Source organism: Salmo salar, chromosome 02 (assembly GCF_965601325.2).
Source record: "Salmo salar chromosome 02, fSalSal1, whole genome shotgun sequence".
Taxonomy (NCBI): Eukaryota; Metazoa; Chordata; class Actinopteri; order Salmoniformes; family Salmonidae; genus Salmo; species Salmo salar.
The window spans coordinates 77,884,863-77,895,117 of NC_138292.1; the positions used below are offsets into that span (position 1 = coordinate 77,884,863).

Below are 10,255 nucleotides of genomic sequence, written 5' to 3' on the forward strand. Positions count from 1 at the left end.
CAGTGGGGGAGTAATGTCGTTTACGCAGAACTACATTTCTCTCACAAATTTTGTCATTTCCTGTTTTACTTCTGGGGGGAATACCATTAACAATTGTGATTACCATTGTGTAATGGAAGGAAGCGAAGTCTCTTCCCTCGCGAAAGGGGTTCTTCGAAGAACTTATAGGGGTTCCCCCACAGTTTACATTTGAAGAGCCCCTAAAGGATACTCCAGGAACCTCTTCTTTTTAGATTGTATGGCGTGTGCCATGTTTATAAATCTCATAATTTTTATATGTGTGCAGATTTGTCAGAAATGGTGCATGCAGATATTTACTGTTACATTTACGCAACAGTTATGAACGAGGCCCCTGTGAGTAGTAGAATTTTGCCAGTACAGAGTGACGTGCTTCAGTACGGTTGGCTAAGTTTGTCTTTTTAGTGTTCATTGCCATGGTTATCAACTGTACACTCTAAAAAGAAAAGGTTCCTTGTGTATCCTTTAGGAGTTCATCAAATTGAAACTGTGGGGGAACCCCTATAAGTTCTTCAAATAACCTTTTAAATAACCTTTTGGGGTAAAAATGTAACCCCCTCCCCCATATTATTATTAATATGCATAACAATAACACAATATTTTAGTTCTCAGTGTTAATTATGATTTTAGTGGCAAAGCAGAATAAAAATAATCGAAATATGAGGTTAACTCCCAGCAGAGCTCCAAGTCCAGTGGGTAAATCCTCTGGTGTGTTGATGTTAATGTGTTGATGTTCTCTGTATATAGCCAGAATGATTTTTCAGTGCATGGTGATTGAACAGGTTTCCTGTTATATTCAGAGGTGTAGGGAGTTTGAAGTCTGTGAATCCAAAAAATTCAAATGTATGTTAATTGGTATTGGTATTTTATGCATATAAAATGTACCATCCTCCTTCCTTACCTTACCAATTAATATCCCATAGGCCTCTACATTATGGACAATGTATGTGTATGAAAACCATTATCAAAAAATATTTTTTCATTCACATTCACCACAAAAACCAAGGTATGATGAATATAACAGGAAACTTCTTCCATCACCATACACTGCAAAATCATTAGGCTATGGATACGGAGAACATCAAAACATTAACAACATCAAAACATTAACATCAACAATAGTTATCAGGGTAATTTGTATTTTTCTATCACAAAGTATAATGGCTATATTCTCCAGTCCAGTTGGTGGCGCTAATGCAACATTATATTGGATGCCAACCGCCGTTAAACCCCACCAAAGAAGAAGGAGTTACGCTGTCTAGAACAACAACAGCTGCCAGTTCAATGTCAAGTGTCAAGGTAAGATCTAGATTTCTAATATTCTGTAACGTTTCCATATGTAAACATTAGTAGTCGGATTATTTGTCCACGTCCACCAAATGATGTGTAAACAATAGCCATTTGAGCAAACGTTAGCTAGTTTACTCACTGGCCATTAAAATGCCTACTCAAGCTAACTGACGTTTCTATCTATCGATCGATCATACCAAGCAACTCTTAAATATGCTCTTGTGAATGATACCGTTATTTGTTATTAAGACAGCAATGTCAACTGTGTTATGTGTGAATTGTCCATCTTCAAGATGGCATAAATCTATTGGCAACCCTTAGCTAGTAAGTTAGCATGGCTAGTTAGCTAGGCTGTTTCTAAGGCTGGCTAGCTAGCAAGCTAGTTAATTTAATTTCAGTATCTAATCACTAGCTAACTGGTCATTTTGTGAAACTCACCTTACGTTTTCGATTGTGCCTCTTTTGAATCCTACTATAGCCTTCCATGTCTGAACCCAAGTCCCTGGGTTCTTACTGTGGCTTTCCAGCACAGAGAAGCTCACAGTGGGGTCCAGAGATGGTCTTAGTGAAGCTGGAGGACTGTAGTCAACCACTGGAACTCAATGTGATAGTCAAAGGGGAAGAGGAGGAGAGGGAAGTCAAAGAAGAGGAGATAGGGATTAAAGAGGAGGAGGAGATAGGGATTAAAGAGGAGGAGGAGATGGGGATTAAAGAGGAGGAGGAGATAGGGATTAAAGAGGAGGAGGAGATTGGGATTAAAGAGGAGGAGGAGATAGGGATTAAAGAGGAGGAGGAGATGGGGATTAAAGAGGAGGAGGAGATGGGGATTAAAGAGGAGGTGGAGGAGATAGGGATTAAAGAGGAGGTGGAGGAGATAGGGATTAAAGAGGAGGAGGAGGCGGAGGAGATAGGGATTAAAGAGGAGGAGGAGGTGGAGGAGAGAGCATTCAAAGAGGAGGTGGTGGCGGAGGAGCGCGCATTCAAAGAGGAGGAGGCGGAGGAGAGAGCATTCAAAGAGGAGGTGGTGGCGGAGGAGCGCGCATTCAAAGAGGAGGAGGAGGCGGAGGAGAGAGCAGTCACAGCAGAGCAGAGAGCAGTCACCGAGGAGGCGGAGGAGAGAGCAGTCACAGAAGTGGAGAACAGGGAAGAGGAGGAAGAAGTAGATGGTAACACTGACCCAGGTAAATTCAGTTGTGTAGGATGGAGAGGTTGGTGCATTGACAGCCACAGGGGATTCCAGAACTTTTATTGAGTCTTTACACCAATCCCTAATATAGGGATTGAAGTAGGCTCTATCCGCCAATTAGGGCTGTGTATGTAAATGTATCAACATGCACAGAAGATCAGAACGAGCATTTCAATGGCAAATGGAGGCTCAGGGAAATCAATGATAACAAATATATTTGAAGTTTCATGAAATAAAAACACGCAGTGATTTATTAGACACAGTGATGATTTTAAAATACTGCTTGGGGGCTTTAACATTCTGGGCCTGTTTTCAGCTGGCGATTAGGAGGCCCAAGTGTCAAACACACGTTAGTTTTGAATTTCCTCATGTAAGAACATGAGCGGTGGCATTTTCCGGCCCTAACGCCAGGTTCAGCAATGTACCTGTCTAACATCAGCTCACTTGTGCTGAGGTGGGAGGGGTGGCAATATTTCAGACGTGTCATTAAAAACATGCAAAATTGACAGTTACATGCAGCACTAAAAGGAACATTTCAGACCCACAAACAGCAGGTCTTCTAGGTAATGCAGTTAATTTTGAGAGTGGAACCACAGCCTATCCAGCCATGACACACAGTGCCCATGGTAGAGAGATGTTCATTTTGTGTCGGTGAATCTCGTATATAGAAACACAGCCTACCCTACTCCTAAGTCCTGGCTGGTTTAGCAGCATCACATAGGTGTCTTTTTATCCTGGCCATTAGCCCAGTAGCCTAATAATAAAGGGCTTTTAAATGGTCTACTGAGAGAGCCTTGAAATATTTGCCTTAATGTTTTTTCATTATTCACAATTCACATACCAGTATACTTAATTTTCCTTGTTTTTGAGAAAGCTATCCAGCTTTATTTTCTGATTACCAAATACATGGGCGCTCCTCCAAACTATTCCATCCTCCTATAATGCCATGAACTATTGGTAGCAGCCGAGTATTTTGTAAAGACGTGTAAATGTTACGTGTAAAGACATTTAGGCGTGTGCACAGAGAAGCCATTTATGAGTTGATGTTTCTGACCCAATCCTATTTAGAAATATTGTTGTTGGTTTAACAAGTAGATTTTTTTGTTTGTTTAATTTGATTAAAACCCCAAACTTATTAGAAAGAGTCAGCATCCATGGGTTTATGGTGAGATTGTACATGGCTCCAATGCAATGCAATTTCCCCTTCTATTTATGGAAAAGTGCAAATTTGATCTGATAGATGGTTGAAGGATGTTTATGAAACATAACATTACAGCAGTATAACGGTGAGTGGACATTCCCCGTCTCTCTATATTGGATCTTTATCCAGCTCCTGTGAAAAGTTTCTATGTAAAACCCTCCATAGTCTATCTTGTCTGTATTAAACGCACAGGGAACAATTTATGGTGCCTGTAACTGTATTTAGGCAGCCTATTTTGATTAGAATTATACACTGTCTTTTTAGGCCTTATCAATAGCCTGGTGAATTTAATCTTGCTTATTGACTGTTTGGCATGTCCAGACTGCAATTTAAAGTAGGCCTAGCCCCTATATCAGTGTTAATGCTATAGCCTATGTTTAATCATGTATTTCCATATTGAGACAATGCAATAAGAACAATGTTGACTGCAAACATGTTCAACGTATTTAGCAAGCAATTTAATGAACTAGGTTGTAAACGGACTAATATACGAATTGGAGTTGATGACAACGCAATAAATAAAACTGTAAATACACAACATGAAGGAACCACATATTTAGCCATGGAGCACTTACTGATTGGCCAGTGAGGGGCCAAGTCTCCAACCCCCACAACTTGTTTATTCAGCAAAACCCAGCTCTTTCACGCCACCACAAGCTACTGCGTCCATCATTTCGGTTCTGAAAATAGCACAATATTTACCATTGTGTTAGGTTTGTTAAAATAGAGCCCTCTGTCAAATTTGTAGTTCTGGAGTGGCCTATTCAAAGTCCAGACCTAATCCCAATTAATAGAGAAAATCAGAAAGGGGGCAAATACTTTTTCACGGCACAGTATGGGTAACAGGGTTGACGTGTTATTCTAAACCACTCAGTTTTCCACCACAAAACACCACAAAATGGCCATAAAGAGTAGAACCAGCTCATCTGCTTTTACATAAAGAGTAGAACCAGCTCACCTGCTTTTACATAAAGAGTAGAACCAGCTCACCTGCTTTTACATAAAGAGTAGAACCAGCTCACCTGCTTTTACATAAAGAGTAGAACCAGCTCACCTGCTTTTACATAAAGAGTAGAACCCTCTCATCTGCTTTTACATAAAGAGTAGAACCAGCTCACCTGCTTTTACATAAAGAGTAGAACCAGCTCACCTGCTTTTACATAAAGAGTAGAACCCTCTCATCTGCTTTTACATAAAGAGTAGAACCCTCTCATCTGCTTTTACATAAAGAGTAGAACCAGCTCACCTGCTTTTACATAAAGAGTAGAACCAGCTCACCTGCTTTTACATAAAGAGTAGAACCAGCTCACCTGCTTTTACATAAAGAGTAGAACCCTCTCATCTGCTTTTACATAAAGAGTAGAGTAGAACCAGCTCACCTGCTTTTACATAAAGAGTAGAACCAGCTCATCTGCTTTTACATAAAGAGTAGAACCCTCTCATCTGCTTTTACATAAAGAGTAGAACCCTCTCATCTGCTTTTACATAAAGAGTAGGACCAGCTCATCTGCTTTTACATAAAGAGTAGAACCAGCTCACCTGCTTTTACATAAAGAGTAGAACCCTCTCATCTGCTTTTACATAAAGAGTAGGACCAGCTCATCTGCTTTTACATAAAGAGTAGAACCCTCTCATCTGCTTTTACACTATGATTTGACTATTAGATGGTCAATGTTTCTGTTGAAAAAAAAAATATTTAGAAGGAATAGTGTCTTTGTTTTATTTAAGCAAGGTTAAAGATCAATGTTTCAGCCTACATTGGCCTTCATCAGAATAATCCCACAATGGGAAGTGCCAGTGTTATGCCTTTTCTTTTGCAATGATGATACGTTTTTTTTTAGGTCGCACCTCCTCTTCTTTCCAAAAAGGAATAGTTTCACCATCTTAAAACGAGAGTTCAGTTTACGTAACAGGGTTGACCTTAAAATGAGGGACGGTCGTAAATGAGTCACTAATCACATGAAATAAATAATAATGTTCAGAAATGACTTTCTATAAGCATCAACATCACTAGGGCTTTACAATGATGGTGAAAATGTTGATACATTTTGGTGTTAGATGGGTTAACATCTTCCACGATGCCACTGAGGTGCACAGGAGGGACATGTCAAAATGCTACATATCTCCACTTCTCTGTGGTCCTTTAATATAACAAGCTTTAAAATGTCATTATTGGTGCACAATTTCTACTTAAAATATCATGCGACGCAAAAGACAAATTTTTCCTGGAACAACCATATTGTGGTTGTTTGTTTAAAGGGGCGGCCGGTAGCCTAACGGTTAGAGGTGAGCCAGCGACCAAGGATTGCCAGTTTGAATTCCGGGTCCTGCAGAGAAGTTGGTGCATTGGCAGCCCCAGGGGATTCCAAAACTCTGTCGGGAAGTGAGCTGTGCAACTGGAAGGTTGCTGGTATCTGATATCAAATCCTAGATGTCATCACCCGCTGTTGTGCCCTTGAGTAAGGCACTTAACCCTCCACAACAACTGCTCCACAGGCGCCATAGTATGGACGTCCCCTGCTCCAACCTGTGTGTGTGTCTTTCAGGGATAAAGCAGAAGTTAACATTTTCATTGGGCAAATTCTTAAATCTAGAGTCCTTAGTTGCTACATCCATTTTTAGACTTTGAAATTAATGATATATACCCATTGATTCTTGAAGAATGTAACTTAGAAATGGCCCATGAGCGTAGTTCAACAGTCGCTCCCCATCAGAACCCAACATACAAGCTTGTTTTACTCCAATATTTGTAAACAATGTTAAATGTAACCAAACACTGTATAGCCCCTAAACATGGTTAAAACTGTCATTTTGATATCATGCATGGTCAGTTCTTGCATCTTCAGATCTGTCTATATCATTTGAGAGTGGTTACATTTCTCAAAGCCTATCCCTCAGAGTTTTACCAAAACAGAGATGGGGTGTTTCTTTGTTATTGGTTTTATATCATTTTGTAAGACAGCTGATGAAACTAACACTGTAAAAGTGTGATTTAAAAATAATAGAGTTATTTCCTGTTAGTTGCTGTTTTACACAGGACCTTGTAATCAGCAGACTTGCATGGGTTGGAGTTTAGGCTTTCTATGGTGATATCACCATGTGGTAAATCGTGCAAAGTTCTTGGTGGAGAAATTGTTTTTTTGCTAAAAATGATTTTTTTCAATGGAAATCTACACTGAACAAAAATGTAAACACAACGTGTAAAATATTGGTCCAATGTTTCATGAGCTGAAATAAAAGATCCCAGAGATGTTCCATATGCACAAAAAGTTTATTTAAATTTGGGACACAAATTTGTTTATATTCCTGTTAGTGAGCATTTCTCCTTTGCAAAGAGAATCCATCCACCTGACAGGTGTGGCATATCAAGAAGCTGATTAAACGGCATGATCATTACACTAGTGCCCATGGAACTGAGGACAATAAAAGGCCACTCTAAAATGTGCAGTTTTGTCACGCAACACAATGCCAAAGATGTCTCAAGTTTTTAGGGAGCAGTTGGCATGCTGACTGCAGGAATGCCCACCGGAGCTGTTGCTAGATAATTTAATGTTAAATTCTCTATTATAAGGACGCTGGAGAAGTGTGCTCTTCACGAATGAATCCCGGTTTCAACTGTACCGGTCAGATGGCAGAAAGCATGTATGGTGTCGTGTGGGCGAGCGATTTGCTGATAACGTTGTGAACAGAGTGGTAATGATAGCGGTGGGGTTATGTTATGGGCAGGCATAAGCTACGGATAATTAATAACATTGCATTTTATTGATGGCAATTTGAATGCACTGGGATACCGTGACGAGATCCTGAGGCCCATTGTTGTGCCATTCATCCACCGCCATCACCTCATGTTTCAGCATGATAATGCACGGCCCCATGTCGCAAGGATCTGTACACAATTCCTGTAAGCTGAAAATGTCCCAGTTCTTCCATGGCCTGCATACTCACCAGACATGTCACCCATTGAAGATGTTTGGGATGTTCTGGGTCGACGTGTGTAACAGCGTGTTCCAGTTTCCGCCAATATCCAGCAACTTCGCACAGTCATTGAAGAGGAGTGGGACAATGTTCCACAGGCCACAATCAACATCCTAATCAACTCTATGCATAGGAGATGTCGCTCTGCATGAGGCAAATGGTGGTCACACCAGATACTGACTGGTTTTCTGATCCACGCCCCCTTGAAATTGTTGCTTCTTGCGTTTAGATTTTTTTTCAGTGTATTCAAGTAAAGTACTTAATTGTTACCCAATAAATGGTTTGATATTGATATAAAAATGGCTGTTAAAGACCATTTCAATGTTGTTCTTGATTCTAACCCCATATCTGTTCATATTCCCACAGGAGAGAGCTCCAACCCAGGTTCAGACAGTGAGCCCAGTTCCCCAGCATCAGGAAACCATAAACAACACAGACGGAGGAACTCAAGACAGAAACATCACCACTGCATGGACTGCTTGACTAGTTTCTATGAGCCAGAGGAGTTGCGAAGACACACTTGTAGACCCCACCCCTGTTCAGATTGCAGAGGTGGCTTTATTTGCCCAACTCACCTCAAATCAAAACTGACTCAAAAAATGTTGCCGACATACCCGTGTGGTCAATGTGGGATGAGATGTGAAACACCAAGCAAACTAAAGACGCACCAGAGAACTCACACAGGAGAGAAGCCATACCAATGCACTGTTTGTGGAAAGGGTTGCAGTCATTCGGACCATCTAAAGACGCACCAGAGAACTCACACAGGAGAGAAGCCTTACCACTGCTCCCAATGTGGAAAGAGTTTCAGTCAGTTAACAACTTTGAGAAACCACCACCTAACTCACACAGGACAGAAGTCTTACCGCTGCTCTCATTGTGGGAAGAGTTTCAGTCAGTTAGCCAACCGAAATACACACCAGTTAATTCACACAGGAGAGAAGCCATACCACTGCTCTCAGTGTGGGAAGGATTTCAGATCTCCAAGAGAATTAAAGTCACACATGAGAACTCACACAGGAGAGAAGCCATTTCACTGCTCCCAATGTGGAAAGAGTTTCAGTCAGTTATCAAGTCTGAAAAGACACCAACTAACTCACACAGGAGAGAAGCCTTACCTTTGCTCTCAATGTGGGAAAAGTTTCACCACGTTATCTGAACTGAAGCCACACCAGATAACTCACACAGGAGAGAAGCCTTACCTCTGCTCTCAATGTGGGGATAGTTTCACCAGTTTATATTTCCTAAAGAAACACCACCTAACTCACACCGGAGAGAAGCCTTATCTCTGCTCTCATTGTGGGAAGAGTTTCAGTCAGTTAGCCAACCTAAATACACACCAGTTAATTCACACAGGAGAGAAACCTTACCACTGCTCTCAATGTGGGGATAGCTTCACCAGTTTATATTTCCTAAAGAAACACCAGCTAATTCACATGGGTGGAAAGCTGTTCCAATGCTCCCAGTGTGGTAAGAGTTTCAGTCATTCATCAACTCTGAAGAAACATCAGATAACTCACACAGGGGAGAAACCTTACCACTGTTCTCATTGTGGAAAGAGTTTCAGTCTGGTAGGAAACCTGAAGAGACACCAGCTAACCCACACTGTAGAGAAGCCTTAACGATGCCCTCATTGTGGGAAGTGTGTCAGTAATTTACACCACCTAAAGTCCATTTAATTCACACAGGAGAGAAACCATACCACTGCTCTGTGTGGGAAGAGTTTGTCAATCAGCAAATTTGAAAAAGCATTTGGGAATTCACACAGGAGAAAAGCTGTGTCATTAGATCTAAAGACACAAGTTTGTTCACATAGGGGAAAAGCCTTAACTCTGCTATCAATGTGGGGATAGTTTCACCAGTTTATTTCCAAAAAAACACCAGATAATTATGACTAATAGTAACTTACCTGGTTAGTTAAAAGGGGTAAAAAAAAATACTTGCAAAGGAGTGTGGCAGCTTCTCCCAGTCAGTGAACAAATTTGAAGACCCACCATTTCACTGGCACAGTGTGAGGAAAAGATTCAGTCCCCTAGGCGACCTAAAGAAACACCAGCTAACTCGCACTGGAGAGATTCCTTACCATGTTCTTAAAATAAAGCTGGTGTGATAACGCTTTATTGTGAACATATCCCTATTTGAGGAATCACCAAAAAGGCAAAAAACTCAGTGAAGTTGACATTGTGGAATCCATAGCTAATATCTGTCCATAGAGAATCCTGAGTAATCACAGACATCATATATTCTAGTTGGATTTCTATAATCACTTTTTTTTTTTTTATAAAATAGAATTTAGTCACGAAAAATGTATACAACAAAAACTTCTAAATGGCTGAAAATAAATACAACTATTGTAAGTATCCTTGTTGAAGAGTCATTATTTCTGGTGCTTTACAGGTAGGCTATACTGTAAGTAAGGCAGTGGCGGTTGGTGCTGTTTTAAGACGAGAAGGAATATATTTAAAAAAGAATGTATGAGCCTTATTTCTATTACAGCATACTGGATGACTGTCATTCATATTCCATTCATCCAGATCAATGTAACATCGATAGGTTTAGGCTACTACATGATACTCACATTTTCC

At 40.5% G+C, this 10,255-nt stretch overlaps 1 protein-coding gene across 1 annotated transcript; it reads left to right on the plus strand.

Moving 5' to 3' along the window:
- The first annotated feature begins 1,253 nt into the window (after window positions 1–1,253).
- LOC106564202 (uncharacterized) lies at window positions 1,254–10,030 on the plus strand. The gene is made up of 3 exons (XM_014130245.3): window positions 1,254–1,317; window positions 1,787–2,489; window positions 8,037–10,030. Exons 1-3 carry the CDS (start codon window positions 1,303–1,305, stop codon window positions 9,290–9,292), a joined length of 1,974 nt encoding a protein of 657 aa, XP_013985720.2. The 5' UTR covers window positions 1,254–1,302; the 3' UTR covers window positions 9,293–10,030.
- Window positions 10,031–10,255: the final 225 nt, after the last annotated feature.

Bases quoted from the DNA above. Each gene is read 5' to 3' on its own strand.
- LOC106564202 (XM_014130245.3), top strand. The intron at 2,490-8,036 runs GTAAATTCAGTT...ATATTCCCACAG, and splicing joins AGATGGTAACACTGACCCAG to GAGAGAGCTCCAACCCAGGT.